We start from the raw sequence: 15,043 nt of genomic DNA, 5'->3' as shown, positions 1-15,043 counted from the left end.
GACTATATACTTTTTTATTATTAATTGTTAGTTAATTATATATGTTCCTTGTACTTGCATATGTACTTATGTGGCATAGCTTTGCCTGTGTCATTTTCTATGAACTATTTAGTTATTAGTGCATGTTTAGCGTAAATGCACCGAGAAAATAAGGTCAACCTGATAGCTCCATGCAAAACCTATCCCACCACACATTTGCAAAAGAACATAATATGGAACTTGTCATGTTATTACATGAATATCATGATTTTTTTTTCCAGATATCAATATTGTGGAACATTGCTTGTGGGTTGAAGTTCTTTTGTAGGTGTAATCTGGTATTTGTGAAACTAGAAAGGCCTCTTTTTTTTTTATCTTTATAATTGTTTTATACAACTAAGCCCTTTGGGTTTTGACAGCTTGTGTTATTTTTGTATGTTAGCCCTTGTAACAAGATGTTGCTGGAAACCTGAAATTTCCCTTTTATATTAAGAGAAATCAAGCTTAATCTATGTGTTTTTAGTCAAAAAGTTGTCCTTGTACTGCAGCTGCTTTTGTTATGTCAGGGATGTTTCGTGTGAGATAAATGCTAGACCAATTCTTTTGAAATTCAACATCTTCTCATCAGACTGAGCTTATTTGCAGCTGCTTTATATCAGAGATGTTTCTTGTGAGATAACTGATAGACCAATTCTTTTGAAAATTCTACATCTTATTAGTCTGAAGTTATTTTTTTGTCAAAGTTAATGACAGGACACTTCAAATGCAGGTTGGCATTGTGTATGAGGGGATGAAATTTCCCTTATGGTTGCATGCACACACAGTTGTTCTCTTTGTGGTAGCTTCAGCTTTACCTAAGCAATCGGTAGGTAAGGTTGATTCTATTACATCATCTTGGTTTGATATAGCAGACAACAAGTATAATTACCAGAATTTTGGGCTTCTGCCTCATTCAGTTTGTTATTTAATCATACATAATTGTTTCCATACTTAACATATGCTCTGACATATGTCTTCTTCATGAAGATCCTTATGCTAAAAGAAAATAGAACTGATAACTACTAGGCTGTTGGATCCCCTTGTCCCTAAAAAATGTGTTGCTATGTGGTTAATAGAAATAAATTCTTGGAATAATCCTTTCCTTAAATATATGTGTTAGTAACAGCTGATTTTAATTCTTTTAGGATGATAATTTTCCTCGTTAAGATTCTCTATCTTGAACTTTCTTTTCATTAGCCTACTTTTAGACATGGTTAAACTTTAGTTGAAATTGTTTTCTTTTTTAAGAGTGTCTTACGTCTATGATTTGTTTTTTAAATGGAAATAATATGCTAAGCCTATCTTGCTGGAAAAAATCACGCAGAAATGGTACACAAGCAGGTACACATATGCTAGTATTGTTAATGAATTGTCTTTTGGTGAAAGGTTAACAAGTTCACCATCTTTTTAGTTCTAACAATTCTTAAAACAACATTTTGGTGGTCTCTTCAGGGTCGATTGTTGGCTCCACATGTCTTTGCCACATGCTTCATGCTTTGCAAGGAAACCTAGAAGATCAAACACTTTCTGATCATGTGTATGACACATCACCATTGTTCAAAACAACCATTCAACTTGTATTTTTTGATAATTGCTTTCTAATGTGTATTTATTATGTCAAAATTTTAGTTCATAAGTTTTCATGATGGTGTAACTTTTTTATGTCATTATTGTTAATCTGTTCCTCTATATGAGCAAGAATTGTTGGTGATTATTGTAATGAAATATGCGGAAAAGCAAAGAGTGCACTAAGCACTTACAACATCTACTAATGAACAAACAAAGAAGGGCTAATACCCAAACCCACAAGAGACAACCCAACATAAAAATATAAATGCCTCTTATTGAAAGAGAGAGAGCTCTCAAGAGTAAGGAATACAAGAGGGGTTCACCCCTATTTATACACAAGAGAAGGAGAGGGAGAGGGCCAAGAGGCCTTAAAAGGAGAGCCACCTAGGGGGCTCCCCATGTAGTCGTTGGGAGCCCCCAACGGTCACAAATGTGACCGTTGGGGGCCCCATCGACTACATGGTGGGGCCCCTTTTGTGTGGGCAAAAAAACAAAAAATAGATTTTACAAAAAATAAAGAGAAAAATAAAATAAGAAAAACAAGTACCCCTATCGGGTACTTGTGAAAGGACAAAAATACCCCTATCGGGTATTATATATATATATATATATATATATATATATATATATGAATTACATATATTTTAACAATTATTTTATATTCCATTTGAATTTCTTTTCAATCTCATCACTGTACTGTCAGAATGTGATTCACGTTGGCTAGAAATTTCATCTTACTTTTGGATTTTTGGGGCATTTTGTAGTGCAACTTGTGCCGGGAACTGAAGTTGTAGTTGCGCCCAAGATGCGCAAGAAGAATGCATCTTCACAGAGGGATTCCATGAACTGTTATTCTTTGAAAGAACATCTTTTAAGTAGGGCACTCATGCGTGTTCAGGAACTAGATAGGAAGTTGATTAAACAGGATGAGGTGAATGGTGTTAAGTTGGGTGTCGTCCCAACTTCTCTTGTTTTCGTTCATCCAGAAACTGCCAGAATTTCAGAGTTTTGTAGTTCACAATTAGTTATTTTAATGTCTAGAGTATCAAGGGATGGGAATCTGCAAAATGGCAAAGAGAATGTCACAGGAAAGAAGAGTAGTTCTAATAATAAAGATGCTAATTATGGCTCTTCAACTACCAGAAAGAAAACCTCTAGGCATTTGATTGCCCGCCTTTTCCTTTCAGATTCAGTAGCAAAAGGACACATCATGCTTCCTTGGTCTCTTCGTTTTTATTTGGGGACAGCAGTGCATTCCTGTAAGTATTTTCCTTTTTATGTTTTTGAATATGTCCTATGAATGTATGAAGCAGATGCTGATGTGATTGTACCTAGAAAGATTCCCAGTTACGATTTTTGTAATATTTGCTTTTGAATTAATGATGCTATGTGCATCTAAATGGATAAGGACTGAATATCTGTTTTTCAAAAGCTTGCAATTATTTGAAATTCTTGAAAGGAGTTATTTAGGTTTTCATAATTCATGGTTCAGGGCTCGTTATTTATTTTTTTACATTTAAGTCTTACTGCTTTATTTTGGTTGCCACATTCTTGAAGGGATGCTGACATTGTTTTCCTTTTATTTTTGGCTTATTTTTCTCCAGTGGATTATATGTTAGTAGGCCATAATTTCTTCAACATTGAGTATTTCAATTTTGAATTGACACATAAAACATGTCTCATTTCCATTTGCTATATTCCAGATGTCGTGTTTTTCATTATAGCTGCACATTGTAGGCTTTTAGCATTGGTCTCACTCTGTAGTATGGATATGGCAGACATGATAGCCTTGTCATGAAACAGCATGCTCTGTGCCTCACAGTTCTGTGACACACCAAACAGATAGTATCCTACAGTGCAGTCTAGATGTGGATCATAAATCATTACTATCACTGGTTACACTTATTCTTTACTCTAAATGGTCCTGTATTCAGGTGCGACCTTGCTTCTCACATGTGTATCAAGCTGTTGGTTGGTTGAATTAGATATTTGATGAAATGCATGACAGAACTGATTCATGTGAAATCTGAATCTAACCTGGATTTGGTTTTTGTTGCCCTTCTCAAACCAATATTTTGGATCCACATCTGGTGGCTGTGCTAATCAGACTAAAAACCAATTGAAATCCCTATGTATGGGGTGAATGAACTGATTGTATATCATACTAGCAACCTTTTCTTTCTGATCAGTTTGAGCCACATGAACAATATAGTGAAGACTGAAAGATGGTTGGCATAAAACAATTGCATGCTTGTAGATTAGTTTATATTTCATATAGGTTAGGTAAAGTTTGATGTACTCTATCAGGATTTTGAATGTCCTGTAAAAAGTGGTCCATTGTCATTCTTAAAAAAGGTTGTGCTGGATTTAAAAAAAATTATTGGCTTTTGTTTGCAAGTTCCTTCTTTGTCTGCTACATATGAAGGTAAGATTTCTGTTTATCTTTGCTTGTTCATTTTGACATCCACCTCTACAATACAGAGCTACTTCTGACCATTCCATGAGAGGATATACTGCCAGCATACATTAATTGGTAGCAAATAAATTATTGTTCAAACTACTAGCACCAGTAGTGTCAGTAGTATTATTATCGAGCTACTATATTGCTACTTCTAATTGCATTATTGTTATTGTTGTTGCTGTTTGCTGTGAGAGGTCATATTTAACTAACGTGTTCATTGTGCCAAAAGGGAGTTTGACTTTTTGAAAGATATATATTATGCATTTATATACAGTTATTTTTGGAATTAAAAGATAATAAAGGAGTAGAGCTTCGGCCAGATAGAACTAATTCCATAGTTTTTTCAACTTCCTTCTCTCCCTGTTTATCTTCTTCTCTTCTTCCTCCATTCATTTTCTTGGCTTGAGCATTTTTTAAATCACCTTCTAAGGATGTCTAGAACTGGTTGAAAGCATGTTATACATGGTATCAGAGCTCTTGGATCTGTCATGCTGAGGTTTCTATAACCTTAATTGCTGCTACGTCATGTCAGCATGATCTCATGCCTAGCAAACATAAATATTTATTCATTGTGCAACATACACAGTTTATATCATTTATGTCCTCAGGCTTCATGTACTATTTAGTAATAATTTGTGAGTCCAACACTGGCACTCTCTTCTCTGGTTTAGTTTCTTTCCTTTTATCCTTTTGCATTGCAAGGATGATATGGTGATTCTTGCACCCTCCATGCATACCACTTGTTGGAGAGGGCAGCAATAGTGTTATTGTTTTAGGTTTCAAAATCCTAAGATCACGGTTATTAATCCGTGTGTATGTTATTGTGCATACTGCATCACCAAGAGCTTTTAAAACCCAAAGGGTGGAGAGAAGGGGCTTTTCATGTATGAACTAAAACATTGTCCTCAAAATTAAGCCATGCGAAGACAACTTTTATCCTTTGGAAGTTGATAGATGTGGTAAAATTTTTGAGCTCCATAAGGAGTTACTGCTATGCACACTTGATGATCTCATGGAAGAGAAAAAGAATATTTTATTTCCACTATTTCTTCCCCTGAGCATAATGTTTTCTTGTCATGGAGGAAGAGATGTGTTGTTTATGGTCTAGATTGCAAATAGTACAAATTTTGCAGTTGATTCAAGTTTTAGAACATAGAATAAGTTCCAGTTGTAGCACTTGTAGACTTTCCCAAGATCATAGATTTCACTTTCATTGAAGATTTGAAAGAAATATTTGCTAGCTCAAGAATAGTAAAGTCGGTCATGGACTTGAAAAGTGATGTGCAAAAGTTATTTATACTAAAAAGTTCATAATGGAAACCAATATGTTTATAATGAATCATATCTATAGGGTGGGTGGACTCTACTAATTCTTAATGATTGCTAAGCATTAAACCATAAAATTTGCGTATAAGGGCAGTCAGGCTTGAATGATATGGCATAGGATGTATTCAACTTAAAGGTGGATAAGAAAAATTTAGCAAATTGATTGGTTGGTGAGGCCAGTTTCCAGTACACAGTTTGACTATGCTGCAGTGGCCACATATGTACCAATCCTTTTTGCAAGGAAGATCATGGATAAGTATAAAGGTTATACTGTTAAAATATATGGATGTTATATATATATATATATATATATATATATATATATATATATATATATAGCTTTTGTAATGCCCACTAGGGGCAATATGGTCTTTTCATCTCTTTGTAAATAGACATGTCCATTATATTTTTCTCTTTTTCTTTTTGTTAATTAAAGGGGTAAAAGGGGATTCCCTTAAGAGTCATTGGGACTCTCCCCAACGCTCACAAATGTGACTGTTGGGGAGCTCCCAATGACTCTTTTGGGAGCTCCCCTTGGCCCCTCTTGTAGTATATATAAAGGGGGCTTCTCCCCTATTCTCCTTGATGCTTTTTCAAGCATTTCAATAATAGATTCATTATTATTTCAAGAAAATGGAGAGAGAAAGTTTTTTTTATCTTATTCACGGGCTTCGTCCCGAATTTGAACAACTAAGAGGATCCCTTCTTCATAGGGCTTCTACTCCTCTTAGTGAAATTTTTGCCGATTTATATCAAGAAGAAACTCGCTTTGCTCTTAAAAAAGACTTTGACGAGGTCATGCAGTATCTAAACCGGAAAATAATATGAGGACATATAAACCTCCTCATTTTTGAAAAAATAACAATGGTAGAGGAAGAAAAATTGTTTGTCACCATTGTAATAAACCGAGTCATCTTAGACCCGATCATCCTAAGCTTAAAAAGAAGGTGTTTTTTGTTGGAGATAGCCCAAGCAATTCAAGTGAAGAATCAAGAAGAAATAGAGACATAAATGACTCTATTGCTCAACTTACGAAAACTATTCAACAATTCATGAGAAACAACTCTTCCACACCTTCCACCTTCGGTGCCACGATCTCATCAACTCCTGGTATGTCCTCTTGGATCCTTGATTCTGGTGCCTCCTTTTATTTGTCTCCAAATGCATCTCTTTTATCCAAACCAAGTCTTAACTCTTTTAAATCATTTGTTTCCACAGCCGATGGAACATCATTAGATGTTAAAGGGATGAGAAACCTTAAAAGTTTTTTAAGCAAAGATAAAAAAATTTATGTTTCAAAAATTAGGATTATTCCAAAACTTAAATCTTTTCTCTGTTTCTTAAATAACCGATTTTGAATGTAGTGTCTTTTTTTTACCAACCAATTGCTATGTGTAGGATCTCCAGTCAGGGAAGTGGATTGGACAAAGCAATAAAAGAAGAGACCTATATTATATGATTTTTTTGTCTTTGCCATCCAAATCATTTTGTATTCATGTCCAATCTAAAGATGTTGTTACTTGACATAAAAGGCTTGGTCATCCTTTTCAACACAACTGGTGATGGACCCCACACATTAGAATGTACAAAATCAAATGATCTTTTTGACTCTACTATTTTAGACCCAAAGGGTAAAGCATGACTTTTGGCTAGCCTACAACTCTGACATTCTTTTAGATGGTCAGACACAAACACTTTAGACTCTTTAACACATAAGATGTTGAAGTCTAGAACTGTTAATATGACCAAGTCGTTGATGCCATAACATCGACTCTTCTAAAATTGCTTTACCAAGTCTGCCTCTCGTCCTCCTTTGTAAGCTCAAGTCAAGCCAGTCCTAATAGTATAGGTCACCCTTCCTATGGGCAGTCTTAATCCTCCTCCCTGATAGCTGATCCTGCACAATACAATCTCTAGAAGAGAAGTTGACATTACAACGTTTGTTTGGTAATTTGACCAGCGAATATAAGATTCATAGCTAAAGAAGATACATGTATACTTGAAAAATGTTCAAATTCCTCACATAAGAAGAATTGGAAGATATGATACACGAATATGCCATATGACCCAGTGTACCCGTGTCGACATGCCTGAACACAGATGTGGGTATCAGATGTGACATGGGTACGTTTTGAAGAGGAAGAAGGAAATGAAAAAGTGGAAAAAGGAAGAAGAGGAGGAGGAGAAGAGGAAGAAAGAAAAGAAGAGGAAGAAGAGAGAGAGGTGGTGGGGTGGGAGTTACGAAGAGGGTGGGGTGGGGGGTGGGAGTTACGAAAAGGCTGCCCCACCCCCCCTTTCTTTTTATAAGAATAACAAAAAAAAAATATCTCAACATCCCCCTCCCCCTCCCCCTCTATTCAGTGGATCGAGCACTTACAAACCTATTTTTGGTCTCCTCAGCTATAAGCTTGGCAAGAGTTTGCACAAGAGTGGGTAAAGTGGGACGATGAAGAATGCCACTGCGAACACTATCAAACTCTGTTTGTAAGGCCATCAGGAGATCAATCACTTGTTGTTGGTCTTTAGCCTCTGCCTCAAGTCTCTTACATTCATTACATTCTTTGCATTTAGCACACTTCATTGTAGGCAACGTAGTCATAAGACTATCCCATAACTACTGAAACTTGGTAAAGAAGACTTGAAAGATTTCATCTCCTTGTTGTAAAGCCTTTAAATCCTGTCCCAATTGATACCTACAAGCCCAATTGGATTTTCTGTAAATTTGCTTCAAGTAGCTCCACACATCCTAGACATTCTCATACTTCACTATATTTAGAGCAATATTTTGCTCAACTGATCCCAATATCCATGATTTTGTTTTTGAGTTTTTTTTATCCCACTCAGGGAATGTGACAGCATAATCCTCCTCCTTCCTTTTTGATCCATCTAAATACCTGTCGTAACCAAAACTTTTAGCAACAATTCTCATGTATTCTGCCCAATAAGTGTAGTTGGTTCCATCCAACTTAATAGGGATAATCTGAGTTAATTCCTTCTTCTCCATCTCACCCCAACCCCCAAACTACAAGTCAAGCTACACAAGACAAAAAGAACACAGCAAAACAACACAAGATATGCTGTATATCCAAACAACCCAGCAGAATAAGTCAATATAACAGACAAGCCGCAACCGAAAACTTCAAATACTCCACGACACCAGCAGCTGATACCTCAAATCTCACCACCGAGATGAGAGAACACACCAACCAGGTACAGCTTGAGTACAGACCTCAACAACAGAGTTAGATATAGCCAAACGATACTTAGAAGCCAAAAACAAAGCCAATACAGTCTATCGATATTAGGAGAACCTCTATTTCAGATTATTGCCTCCTATATAGAGCACAAAACCTTGCCAAAACTCACTATTCTCTATTTACTATTACTCAAATCTACCTACAGTATATTTTCCACCCAAAACGACCCCAAAACATAATAAGAGAGACATCAAAAGTTACTGATAGAATTGCAATAAGCAAAAGACTCAAATCTGAACACTGTTCACCCCACAATCAAAAAAATCCAAGAAAATTTGCAGAAAGATATAACCCTAATGATGCCAATTCTTGATTCTAAACCTTTCTAAAATCATTGTCTATCAATTGGTTACCTCAGATGGCTGAAAACTCTCTGTCCGTATAGGTGTTGCTGACATCACCTTCCTTGCACGAACAGCCTGAAGCAAGCTTCTCACAAGCAGCAAAATGAAGTCTGGACTCTGGACCCTCCTCAGATTAGCCTTAGTCTCAATCTCCCCTTCTTGGCTCTGATACTGTATCAAAGATATACATAAACGAGAAGGGAGATAGAACGAGGAGAAGGCTCGATAAAATACAAAACTTCATTATCAAGAAAACTTTGTTACAACATTATATAGGGTGATAAACCTTTTTCAAACTATCTATCAAGGATGGTCACAAAAGACCATATGACCATTTGACTACTACAACATAATTACAGCATGTACAGAAATACCCCTTATGAATAACATAATGTACAAGTGGGGCAGCACATACACTAGAAATACAGAGTTTTACATTTCCCAACACAATGGAGACCTTCAAGTAGATGATTTACCTCAAACTGCATTTCATGCTTACAATTTTTTTCTTTTCTGAAAATGTTGAATCGTAGTACATAGCTATGACACTTAGAGCTTGTGAGAGTATGTTGATCAAGTCAATCTTATATGAATTGTGCATAGAGGTGCATCTACCCATTATTCTATATTGTGACAAATTAGCCATACACATTGCCATAACTCGGTAAATCACGAGCTTACTATACATATTGATCTAGATTCTCACTTCAAACATAAGAACATTGAGAAGCAGGTCAAATAAGCTCCTCATGTGGGGGCTTACAAAATAATTGGTGGATCTGTTACCAAATCCACTAATATAATTGGCAAGTTGGGGATGATGGACATGAAGGGAAGTGTTGTAAAAGCGTCATATTTGTCGATGTGTTGACCAGTTCAATGGGGTTTGACTTTTTGATTGATGTACACATTTTGTACATGAGAACTATAGTAATTTTTGGACTTCATACATAACATAGTGAAGGAATAGAGGGTATACCTCCTCATTCCATAGCATTCTCAACTTCTTTTCTCTTCCTGTTTCTTCCTCTTTCTTCTCTTTTTCCTCCCTCCACTCATTTTCTTGGCTCTATCAATTTCAAATCACCCTCTAAGGGTGTCTGAGACTGATCCAAATCATTTTGTCATTCTAGTTGCCATTAATATTAGTAATAGTAATAATTTTATTTATTATTGATGTCCACGGTCAAGGTGACAGCTCTCGGCCCATAACAGGATGTCTGAACCATAGTAGTGGTTTTCTCTACATAAAATGCAAAAGCAAAAGAATTGGGGTAGGCCCCAGTTGGATTCATGCCCAAACCTTGTTAAAGATAACACTACTCTGCTGATCTAGTTATCATGTTCGACCCTTTGCAATTACTATCACCATCACTACTGTTATTATCATTGTTGTTTTAAAATATTTTCTATTTGAATTCTAGTTTTTATGCTGTCACTTGATATATGAAGCCTCATTTTTCCTGCTTTTTTATTGCTTTAATATATGTTCACCTAGAACTTCCATGTTTTGGCTTGCTTCTGTTCTGTGGTCATTCCTAGATTTGTTCACAAATGTTGGCCTATGCTGTTTCTTTGAGCACAGTGAGGTGTCTTATGTTGATTATGATGTTAGATCAACTACATATCCTCTTTGACGTGCTTATGATGTTAGATCAACTACATAGTTCACTCCCATATATGCAGGGGTCTATGTAAAGAAATACAACCAGACTCTTGTCGAGGACATTCCTACACTGGACCTATCTCCTTGCTGGTTTAAGTTGTCTAACAATGAGAAGTCCCTTGAAACAAGTAGTTTGAACATGTTCGAGAGCAAACCTAAGTTAACTAATAGAAGACGGGACTGTGGAAAAGATTTTGCCATCAGTACTGAGATGATAGATTGGTCAATTCATGAAAAACTTCTTGCTACTCTTCCATGCACATATCCTGAACATGAGAGGGATGCTGCCAGATCCCTGGTTAAAGGATGCCTTTTCTGGAAATGGATTATTGGGCAACAGAATATGGAGGCCTCACAGACTGGAGAAAGCAATATGAGTTCTGTTGTACTGGGAAAGGAAACTTTATTTCATCTTGAGCTGGATATGGGCTGTTTCTCTGGTGGCTGTAGAATGGGCCAGGCATCCTCTTTACAATCTAGTGAGAAGAGCAGCAAGGATGAAAATTCAACAGTAGAAATCCTATTTCTTTTGACAGCTAATATTGGGGATAGTGACCAGAAGAGCAGTTTTGAGATTTCTGTATCAACAGACAACAAAGGACGTAATAGCTATACAGACTTAGAGATGCTGTCTGATAAATTGTGTCTGGGTAGGCCTGTTTCTTTTGATTATGTTGACCAAAGAAGATCTGATGCAATCTCTGGAGTAGCAGTATCATCTTTGCACTGGATGGAATCTGCTTCATCTCAAGCTTTAAATAGTAAGCTTTTGTGTTGATATCCTGTGATAGATAAAGCTTTATTTGTATTTGCTTTTTGCTTGGCATAATTAAGATATCAAATGTTTAATCAGTAAGTCTTACTTTGTGATTTGCTTCTTTTCCAGGAATAATGATGATATTGTCGCCATGCTCTGGAAAGTTGTTTACCACTTACAATTTACCATTCCCTGGTCATGTTCTCCTCTATGGACCTCCAGTGAGTTTGGCATCATATATTCTATTCTTGTTCATTACTGATTCTTCCCTTTTAGTTGAGAAATTATTCTACATAGGTCAGCATTACTGCCACATTAGTAGAGCCCTGGCTTTCTCAATGCTCAGTTACACTTGATTTTCTTACCAGTGCTTTGTGTGAGAGACATCTTTAAATGCGTAACTTCAGTTGCGGGCCTGCTACACAGGCTGTCCTTTTTTCTGTCATTTTTTCTTTCTCTATCTATTAGCTTTTTGCTCTTTTTTTGCTCACTTTGAACAGGGTGTGTAACGACCCCAACTCATACCCAAGAAAAAGTGCAGATTTTTTTTTAAATCAATTGCGAAAATCTTCCCAGAGACCCGGGGCCTTTACAGTTCCATACAACTAGGAAACTCGACAAACCATTAGGGATCTTACACTCATCATCCAAACCATAACAAACCAACATTTATTAATTCAGAAATGATAAAGTCATGAGACAGTTAAATAAGAACATCAGAGTGCATAAAAGAAAATAAATAAAGAGAGCCCCGCTGTCCATAGAAGTCTGCCGAACAATCATGTAAACCCCTCGTAGCTCCTCTCACGAGCAAGTCGCCTCACTGGGCATCTGGGGTTTCGAAAAACATAAAAAGTACGGTGTCAGAATCCAAGAAAGTCTGTGTACGAATCCTTCTAATGAAATAAATAAGCATAAAAAATACTGATAAGATTCATGCAATAATTAAGAGAGATGCTATTAGAATGTTTGCACAATATCTCAAGTAACCAATAAGAATATTCATCATGCAACAAGATGCAATATCATGCAATTAATATTACAGGACAAATAAAAAAATAAGTAAATATGCATGATCTAATGCATAATAGGAAAATACATAATCTCAATGCACATACATGAATAATTTATTATTTTTAATCAAGTTCTCTTTCATATGCATGTCCCTATTAGAATGCACATAGATTTATGTTCTACTTTTTATTATTACCATTGCCCGCAGATGCTCAAAACATGTGAGAATTCCTGAGGTCAAGTAGGGTTCCTAAGGTAATTTAACACACAAGTTGTATTTTATTACTAGGTTCCAAACTCAGTCCTCGACCGATATAAAAAAACAGTACCATCCATCGAAACATTAAAAATCAGCATCTAATGTCGGAACACCAGAAAAATCAGCACCCACAAGTGTCACTTTCTTGGTATACCAAAATAACAGCTGTGTATACACACCACTCTCAGGAAAAGTGACAGAAATTCTCTAAAACCGTGGCCAGGAGAAAGAACTTCAATATCGGGTTAAGGGGCAACAACGATGCACACATAGTTTTTGTATTCTCACGGTTTGCCAAACCGCAACTCCAAGAACACCATTCTAAAGACGGGCTATCTCAGAACGTATATTACATTGTTCTTATTCTTTATCTTATTATTAATGCTCATTCATTAATCTGCAATTCAGCATGCAAATTTAGTAATCCAAGTTCGCACATCCAAATGCAGGATTCATCACAGGACCACGGCTTGCGAAAAAACATAGAATAATGCAATATAGTGCAACAATATTAAGGTGACTTTTACGATGCATTAAAATAAGTGAATGAGCAAACTAAAACTCAAGACTCACCTGACTTATGATGATCCATCTTGATCATCGATGCATCAAATGCAAAAATCATGATATGCCATATATGCAATGATGTCAACATGCTTTCCAATGCATATTCATAATGCCAACTTAACATTGTGCGTGAAACAATAATGGTCATGTGCATGTGCATGAGTTCATACATTCATGTTAAGTGTACGCATCTATTTGATACACGTATTCATGTCACATACATTCCTTCCTTCATGAATCACTCTCACTGAACCTGTGAGCATGCATGCAATTATGTACATGGAAAACATATCTATCGCATGATTCACATACAGTTGAAACAAAGTTTGTGATAACACCTCGAATTAAGCATGACATACTCAAGTCAAATGAGAAGAAGGTTCATGCTCACGTATAAGACCAATGTTGTTATCATAAGCAAACCTAATGCAAATAAAAAATCTAGAAATTTTATTACATAATCGGACCCATTCACTTTATGTGTGCACATGCACTATGAACAAAATTGAAATAACATATCATGTCATGATAGGTCAAAGCATACGAGGAATTCCATTCATTAACATGTATAAGGGTTTTGTTGAATCTGTCAGCCCTAGATTCTATTATATATATATATATATATATATATATATATATATATATAGAGAGAGAGAGAGAGAGAGAGAGAGTTCGATCCTTTTCATTAACCTTAATCACCTATTTAAATAGGTGGAACGTGATTACAAGTAGGCATACGTAATTATGCTAAATTGCGTATGACCACCCCCAGATTTATGAATATTACTTTTAACCCTCTCCCTCAAGCTGGAGCATAGCTGCAACATCTTGAGAAACCTGCACTTGCGAGAGGCTTGGTGAAGACGTCTGCAACTTGGTCTTCAGAAGTCACATGACTAGTAGAAATATGCCCCGCCTGTACTAAGTCATGTATATAGTGACAATCAACTTCAATGTGTTTCGTTCTCTCATGAAAAACTGGATTGTTAGCTATATAGGTGGCTACTCGATTATCACACATCATCAACATTGGGGATGCTTGTAGATCTTTTAGAATGGACCTAACCCACATCATTTCAGCAGCTGTTTGAGCCATAACTCTATATTCTGATTCAACACTGGAACGAGTTACCACAGTTTGTTTTTTACTTCTCCAAGTAATTAAGTTTCCACCGACAAACACGCAAAACCCTGTAGTGGACTTTCTATCATCAATGACCCCTGCATAATCTGCATCTGAGTACACAATTATATCAAAGTTGGAGTTTTGTTTATATAGCAATCCCTTTCCAGGAGAGGATTTCAAATACCTGATAATCATCATAGCTGCCTACCAATGCACTCGAGTAGGTTTGTCTATGAAATGACTTATCTTGCTCACGGCTAAGGAGACATCTGTCCTTGTTACAGTGACATATAAAAGTTTACCAACCAAAGATCTAAAACTTCTACTGTCAATAGGTTCTGCTTTTTCATCATACATATGCAATTTAGGATCCATTGGTATATTGGCCGGTTTGGCACCTAACATTCCTGTTTCTTGCAGTAGGTCAAGTACATACTTTTTTTGTGATAGAATTAACCCCTCACTGTTTCTGGCCACATCTATGCCCAAGAAATACCTAAGAGAAATGAGATCTTTTGTGACAAAGTGCTTCTGAAGATGAATATTTGTGTCTGAGATGTCCTTTGCACTACTCCCTTTAAGAATAATGTCATCGACATATACAACCATAACCACAATACCAGCGGAGGTTTTCTTGATAAACAAGGAGTGATCTGAAGATGACTTGTTGAAGCCAAAT

General features: G+C 36.2%; 1 protein-coding gene across 3 annotated transcripts in view; it reads left to right on the top strand.

Annotated features, from left to right (window-relative positions):
* PEX1 (peroxisome 1) overlaps positions 1-15,043 on the top strand; it is a 74,620-nt gene that overhangs the window by 14,965 nt on the left and 44,612 nt on the right. For 2 of the 3 annotated variants that reach the window (XM_089995299.1, XM_089995298.1), the window contains exons 3-6: positions 749-848; positions 2,352-2,846; positions 10,662-11,402; positions 11,528-11,619. In XM_089995299.1, the coding sequence (XP_089851425.1) occupies positions 749-848; positions 2,352-2,846; positions 10,662-11,402; positions 11,528-11,619 (1,428 nt within the window). Of the gene's footprint in view, positions 1-748; positions 849-2,351; positions 2,847-10,661; positions 11,403-11,527; positions 11,620-15,043 lie in introns of those variants that run through there. The other variant, XM_089995300.1, reaches the window with a different exon arrangement.

Source organism: Nuphar pumila, chromosome 2 (genome assembly GCF_984573655.1).
Source record: "Nuphar pumila chromosome 2, dmNupPumi1.hap1.1, whole genome shotgun sequence".
NCBI classification, from domain to species: Eukaryota; Viridiplantae; Streptophyta; class Magnoliopsida; order Nymphaeales; family Nymphaeaceae; genus Nuphar; species Nuphar pumila.
The sequence above is the reverse complement of the archived record's forward strand: the minus strand, read 5'-3'. Positions and strand labels throughout refer to the sequence as shown.